The 7826-nt window shown below is 42.9% G+C and overlaps 1 protein-coding gene across 3 annotated transcripts in view; it reads left to right on the top strand.

Moving 5' to 3' along the window:
• PAPPA2 (pappalysin 2) overlaps positions 1-7826 on the top strand; it is a 488087-nt gene that overhangs the window by 330610 nt on the left and 149651 nt on the right. For all 3 annotated transcript variants that reach the window (XM_067728728.1, XM_067728730.1, XM_067728729.1), the window contains 3 exons: positions 1393-1882; positions 4959-5087; positions 7555-7646. In XM_067728728.1, coding sequence (XP_067584829.1) covers positions 1393-1882; positions 4959-5087; positions 7555-7646 — 711 coding nt within the window. The remainder of the gene's footprint in view (positions 1-1392; positions 1883-4958; positions 5088-7554; positions 7647-7826) is intronic.

The raw sequence follows: 7826 nt of genomic DNA on the forward strand, positions 1-7826 counted from the left end.
GAATAGAAAATTGAACCAGACATATTCCCTGCTTAATATCATCTTCTTGGAGAGAACTTCCCTGTCTCCCTGATCTAAAATAGCCCCCAGCCTCACACCATTATTCTCTAGTCCTTTATCCTCCTTTATTTTTCTTCAGAGATGACATTATTATACTGATGCCTCTTTATTTATTGTTGTACCTATCACCCTATGGTAAGATATATGTGGTCAAGACTTTTGTCTCTCTTGTTCACTACTCTATCTCTGATACCTAGATTTGTGCTAGGTGTGAAAGAGGTACACAGTCAATTTTTATTGAATTAATGAATGAATGGATTCACAATACAGGGAAGAAACAATAGGGATCATAAGATGTAACACACACACATACACACATTTGAACTTATTTCCTCTGGGCTTTGGAACATTATTTTCCAAATCCTGAAGGGCTAAGCCATTCTATTTTTGCAAATGTAGTTTGCAAATATTTCTAAGGAACACTGTATAGATCTTCTACACTAATCTAGTAAGGCAGGGGTTAAATAGTGCTTATTTTATAAATGAGGAAATTGAGGCTTAGATAGACTGGCCACAGTCACACAGCTAATGCACAGCACCAATTACAGCCTAACTACTGCTGCCTAATTTAGCAGTTTTCTTTCAATTCCCCTCATGTTATAGGAGAAACCACCTTGTATAGATTATTTCCACAGAGCTGACTTTATATGTTTGCGATATTTGATTTTTCACCATTACCTTTTTACTTGGCTACTGAATCTCCTTTTTTTTCCACTCAAGAAAAGTGTTTCTATTTCCTGCCGGCAGTTTCCTCTGTGTAGTGCTCTACTGGCTTACATATATTTGAACTAAAAGGGAAGTTTCAATGTATGGTTTTAAAGTTTGGCTAACAGTCCATTGGAAGGATTGCTACGGTATGGTCTTACGGTATCAAAGAAGTTTTGTGAAAAGCCTAATTAAACATTGTAGCAACAGCCTGAAACAAACATTGGCCTGATTAGTAAATAAAACAGGGCTTCAGAAGCATTAATTTATCATCAATTATTAGTAAACTAAGTACAAATAATTCTCTTCTGCTCAAGGATTCTTTAAGGACATGACTTACCTTACCTGTATCGGCCTCAAGTTTCCACCTAGGCTCTGGGTCACTCCATTCCGAATGCCATGCTGGATTTCTCTTGTTAAAGGGCACCAGAAAGTGGTGATTTGGAGCATAGTACTTTTGAATTGTTACACCTCTGTCTTCAGTAACACTTAAGATCTAACCTCTAAGAATTTGCTCAAAGTTCTCTTCTGCTTCATTCTTTTTTCTGGCCCTTGATAGGGGCGACTCATTTTCAGATTTTTAATGGTGATTCCTGATGCATCTGTCTTTCTGTTCATCTCCCTCAGGGCCTCCAGACGTGGATCAACCTTGTGAGCCAAGCTTGCAGGCCTGGAGTCCTGAGCTCCACCTGTACCACATGAACATGACGGTCCCCTGCCCTGCAGAAGGCTGTAGCCTGGAGCTGCTCTTCCAGCACCCAGTCCAAGCTGACACTCTTACCCTATGGGTCACCTACCTCTCCATGGACTCCTCCCAGGCGCTTTTTGACACAGAGATCTTGCTGGAACACCAGGAGTCCGTGCACCTAGGCCCCTTAGACACTTTCTGTGACACCCCACTCACTATCAAACTGCACGTTGACGGGAAAGTCTTGGGGGTGAAAGTCTACACCTTTGATGAGCGGATGGAGATTGACGCAGCTCTCCTGACTTCTCAGCCCCACAGTCCCTTGTGTTCTGGCTGCAGGCCCGTGAGGTACCAGGTCCTCCGTGAACCCCCATTTGCCAGTGGCTTGCCCATGGTGGTGACACATCCTCACAGGAAATTCACAGACGTGTGAGTTGGGCAGTAGGGCTTTCTAAACCACGGGGCTTCCTGAGGCTTTGGGAGTGGGTTTGGCTTCCTTTTTCTCCATTTTTTAATATTCTGATATGCCCTTATTTGGAGAAATGTTCAGACTCTCAGAGGGGGTTTTATTCTAAAGTGGCATCTCTGAGATGAACAAAAGTATTTCCCAGAAGGGGCAAGCAGGTGTTCTGACTGATGATGCCATCTTTACGGTTATGGAGAAAAGAGGTTAGTATTTGATATGTTTCAGTTGGACTGAAAATATTAATTGCCATAAATAAGTTGATCAGAGTCAGATACTCCTATCTGGTAACACAATTTGATTTTTGATCCTTGCTTTTAAATAACTTTTAAATAATCTGCCGCAGCTCCTATACCATTCAAAGGTTACAGTCACCTCTTCTACAGCTAAGCAGAGAAACCAAGGGTCCTGCAGACACTATACTCTACGTTCATGACTCATTCATTTTCCTTTCCTCCCTCCCTCCCTCCCTCCCTCTCTCTTTCCTTCTTTTCCAACCCTCCTCTTTCTCTTTCTTCTGTTCTTTCTACATTTAGTGAGTTCTTAAGTGCTCCTGGCACTGTGTGCTCAGTGGTGGGGACACAGACTAAGATAAGATCAATTGGCTTAAAGAGTTCAATGTCCATAGAGTAGGAGGCTGGTATCTCTAAAGGCAAATTTTTCTCACCTCATAATTTTCCTCAGAGGCTGCCCTGAGGGCAGAACTCAGGGTAAAACAAAAGTTTTATCAAAGGTGCTATATTGGTTAGTTTTCGATGCATTAGAAATCATCACAAAACATAGTGGGTTAAAACAACAAGCACTATTTCTCATGGTTCTGTGGGTTGGCTGTGTGTACTCACCTGGACCCGCTTGGCCAGGGCTAGGTGGCCTCAGGTGACCTCATGCATTCATTGGAGGCTCAGCTAAGACACTGACATGGCTGGGAGGATGAAGTTCTCTTTCCCCATTGTCTCTCCTTCACTAGGAGGCTTTGCCTGGGCTTGTTCTCATGCTGGTGGAAGGCTTTCCAGAAGCAGGGATGGCAAGTCCTCAAACACTCACATTTTTCAAGCTTCTGCTGACATTACTCATGACATCATTCCACAAGCCAAAGCAGGTCACAGTCAATTCCAGATTCTGCGGGTGGCAAAATCAATTCTGTTTCTTGATGAGAGAAACAGTAAAGTCACATCACAGAAGGGCATGCATGCATCTGGGATGGGAAGAATTTGTGGCCATTTTTCAGTCTGCCACAGCTACAAAAGAGTAGAGAAAAATGTTCACCTTGAATTTTACTACATTTTTCCTCTCATATTAGCTCTATGAATTAGAGCTAGAAGACAGTGAAATGGTCAAAAAGCTCATGCAAAATAGGAGGATAGATCATGGGATGGATTTGAAAAGAAAAAAATATATTTTGGGGGGGTTTCTTTAGTAAGGCAATTAAAATGATATTTGTTATCTAACTTGATATACACACGTGCATGCGTGCACACACACACACACACCCCTGTACACACAACCTTTAAGGTCAATAATATCCCATTTTATAGATGAGAGAACTAAGGCTTAACTTTAATTTGGTTGAACAGATCTCATAAGCGGCAAGCTCAAGATTAAAATCCAGTTTTCTGACTGAGTCTCATCTTGGTTCCCTTTCCTTAGTAACACATTACCTTTTACAAACTCAGCTCATTGGAGGTCGGGGCTACCTGCTGCTGAGTTTTCTCCACAAGAAGCGTAAACATATCCTGACGCTTCCTTCCAATCCTTTCCCAGCCACAGAGCAGTATGAGACTTTTATGCATGGCTGGATGAGAAGTCAGAAACCACCCTGTGAAAGGGAAGCCATCAGAACTGATTAGGATATAAAACTGGTTTTGCTTTGGAAATATCTGGCACTCTGATGAGGAGTGCTTCCCTACAGAAAGCTAATTTGGAAATTTATGTCTTTCATATTTATGTGTCTTTCCTACTAAAATAACCGAAAGCCAGTACAGAGGTGTTTAAAGCTGTTTTTGAAACCCCACGACATTTCCTGTTTGCTTGTTGCAGCATCAAGCGAAAGAGTAGAGGCTTTGTGGTTGAGTCGAAGAGTGTGTTAAAGAAGAGAGGGTCTTGGCAGGAGATCTGTGGGCACCACTTACGCAGTCCCAACAGCCCTTTGAGATCCTGTTCTCCTAAGTCACTCCCATCCTAGCTTGACTTTAGTGGTACTTTTCCAATTAGGGCAGGCACTGGACAAAAATTAAGTTGAGGGCAGAATTTGTCTTTGGAACCAGCAACCTCCCTCTTGAGTCCCTTCCCCCTTGCAAAATGTTCAGTCTCTCACGTTCTCCACTTGATCAGTGCAATTGGGCTCTAGATAGAATCAGATAAACTCCTTCCATCTCAGATGTCAATTGATAACTCCATTCCTGGTTTATATGTATTTTGGAGGTTTGGAGGTGGGGAATCATTTAATGCATTTCCAGTTGTGGAATTTCTTGCAGCCGCACAACGATGATGGAAGGTGTTCTCACCTCCTTCTAGGAGAGAGTGGCTTTTCCTTGTAAGCATTCTGCCTCCTCAAGATAAGAATTCTCTTGAGAGACAAGAAAACTCTGATTCACAGACCCAAGAAGGGCCTTGCTGAGACCAAACTCTGAAACTTTCATCTTCCGTTCCTATGACTACTTGAATGATACAGAAGACTAGGTTTTCAATAGTTGGTGGTTTTCTGTGTGTATATATAACATGGTAAAGATACACTCGAAATACCATTCTCTTAGATTGCCTAGGACTGCCTAGGACTTAGCTGAGTTCAGTTTTAATTCAACAAGCATTTGTTGTACATTCACTATGTGGAATGTACTGGAAATACAGAACTGAATATGGTTTCAAATATTCTGCTGTTCTGTAAGACTATATGCCCTGATCTTTGTTTCAAACAATGTGGCATATGTTTAACATTTATATTCCCTGTAATATTTATTTTAAACTCCTGCAAACCATCTGAAAAGGACCCAGGGTGTGCCCCACTTTCTGGATATGGTGGTTACAGCCAATTGGTTTCCACAGGGAGGTCACACCTGGGCAGATGTATCGGTACCAAGTTCAAGCTGCAGCTGGAACAGAACTGGGAGAAGCTTCACCTCCTCTGAGCCACATCCATGGAGCTCCTTACTGTGGAGATGGGAGGGTTGCAAGGTGAGGACATACTGTATGCCTGGTATTGTGTGAGGGAGGATGCCCTGCCCTGCTTGGACAAGGAGGGTTAGCCTCAAGTTTCAGCTTGACTGGTTTGGGAAATGTAAGGGGCAGGGCACTATGTGATTCAAGTATTAAACAAAATCTAGGACCTAGTAGATATCTTGAGTGGTCAATCACATCTCTGCATAGTTAAGGATGGGTCCACTTTTATTTAGAGCTCACCCCAGTCATAGATATGGGGGTTGATTCTGTGGGGACCCTCTTCAGGTTTCAGAGAACAACTGCTGGGCAGTGACTCAGGGCAGGAATTCATGGTGGAGAAGGTTACTTGCCAAATGGTGCTGAAGGAGGATGTGAGGATAGCTTTTGGATCAGCTGCCGGTCTTATACTACTAATGAGCTGTGTGACCTGAGGAAAATCAGTATAGCTTTCTGAGCTTCACTTGCTCATTTGATCCCTGGAAGACCTGATTGTAATGTAATTTCCAGCTATTCCATAAAATCACCAAGGTAAAAATGGAACCACTTCTTTGCTTTTTTAACATGCCATATTCATTTTTCCATTACCCTTTAGTGACATCAATCTAGAGGACTAATTCATTCTGGTTTGCCTGGGACTTGCCGGAATTTAGCACTGAATACTTCCGTGTCCCAGTGATCACCCTATATTAACCTGTTCTGAATGCTTATCTAACCTAATATGTTACTTATATAAAGCTGCTGGGAGTAGGAGATTAGAAGGCTGGGCACTGTGATTTGTCTTAGATCCTGCATCCTAATAAGATGACTTTTTTTTTTTTTTTTTTTTTTTTTTTTTTTGCGGTACGCGGGACTCTCACTGCCATGGCCTCTCCCGTTGTGGAGCACAGGCTCTGGAGGCGCAGGCTCAGCAGCCATGGCTCACAGGCCCAGCCGCTCCACGGCATGTGGGATCTTCCCGGACCAGGGCACGAACCCATGTCTCCTGCATTGGCAGGCGGACTCTCAACCACTGCGCCACCGGGGAAGCCCCAAATGTCCCAGATCAAGGAAAAGTACCTTAAACCTTTTTTTTTTTTTTTTTTGGCCACGCTGCACGGCTCGTGGGATCTTAGTTCCCCAACCAGGCATTGAACTAGGGCCCATGGCAATGAAAGCACTGAGTCTTAACCATTGGACCGCCAGGGAGTTCCCAGTATCCTATATCTTGAAGACCTAATAGAAAGCAATCTATAGCCTTTCTTGGGGTTTCATCCCATTGTTTAGTAATTACTAAATATTGTTTATCTTTTCAATCTTCTAAGATTCCTAAGCTTTACTGTAAGTCTACTCCTTTTCATAGAAATATAAACAGCAAATGTTTGCAGACCTCAGAACTGTATCAAGCGACTGAGGTCACTTTAATACCCAAACCTTGCTAGTTTGCTGCCACCTTCTGCCTTACTCAGTCTCAGCTTGCCCCTTCTCCTCCTCCATCTCAATTAAATATCTCCCTGGGGAAGCCTCACATATGCACAGAGCAAATCTGGCTGTTGTTGATGTTCTCCCTGGCTGCCCCATTTTAAGTCTGCTTCCCTCTAGTTAAGGTGTCTGCGGGACTACATTACCATTACTGCCCAGACAGAGTCCTCCTTGAACAAACTACTTGGCTTTATGTCGTAGCATCTCCTACAGCAGTCCTCCGATGGAGTTTCTGATGCCCCATGGTGCCACATCTGCCTGCGGAGCTCGGGCAGAAAGAGGCAAGGGCCCTCTTCCTAATCTGATATTACACATTCTAGCCTGAGCTTTGAAACAGCTTCACCTGTAGCAACACCTGCTTGGCTACTGGGCCTCACAAGGCTCTTTATCAAAATGTTCCTTTAGACTCTGCCTGTATTCCCTCTCTGTAAACAGTCATACCTAGTTCTGCCATCCAATGAGAAGATATCTCTGAACTGCAGCTTTGTCTCAGCTAGAGGCACTCCATTACACATGAAGCAGGAAGGAGCTGTACAAATCATTTAATCCACTGTTTAAAACGCGGAAACGTGTAGATCCATTCTAATGGGATCACAGATCCCCAAGAAGTCATCCTCAGATTCTAGTTTAATAAATTTTTATTAGAAGCTAAAAGTTGTCACTTTGGATATCGCTTGTCAGTAAGAAAATGGATAGAAAACAAAGCCACACGTAGATGGGCAGGTTTCCTCCTCACTAGATCAGCTAACTACTTTCAGGGTTCCCCTCATTATGAGGTTGATAGGTCTCTTCTAGTGTAAGATCATCTTCCGGAAACACTGGCAGGACCCCTGGTGGATCTCCTAATGTGTCTGAACCATGAGCTACTTTTCCTGTAAAAGCATTCTCTTAGCTCCTACTTTTCTCCAGCTTGCATTTTTAAACACATAATAAGGAGTTTTAAGAACTTGAAGTGATGGTAACCAAACAAGAAGAATCATCTTATGTATGTATGTATATAAGAATGTACACTTTTACCTTCTAGGAGCCTGGGCGAAGAGTGTGATGATGGAGACCTTTTGAGTGGAGACGGCTGCTCAAGGGCATGTGAACTAGAGGAAGGTTTCAACTGTGTAGGTGAGTTTAGAAACACCTGCCTAGGCTTATGTCCTATTTTTGGAGGAGTCTCCGTGTCTTATTTTTGTGAGCTCTTACTGATAATAACAATAACATTTGATGTGTCTATTGTGTGCCTGGCACTAATTGTTTCACATATATTTTCCCATTTAATCCCTACAATAAATATGGGGAGACTAA

The sequence above is a fragment of the Pseudorca crassidens genome, chromosome 2 (genome assembly GCF_039906515.1).
Source record: "Pseudorca crassidens isolate mPseCra1 chromosome 2, mPseCra1.hap1, whole genome shotgun sequence".
Lineage (NCBI taxonomy): Eukaryota > Metazoa > Chordata > Mammalia > Artiodactyla > Delphinidae > Pseudorca > Pseudorca crassidens.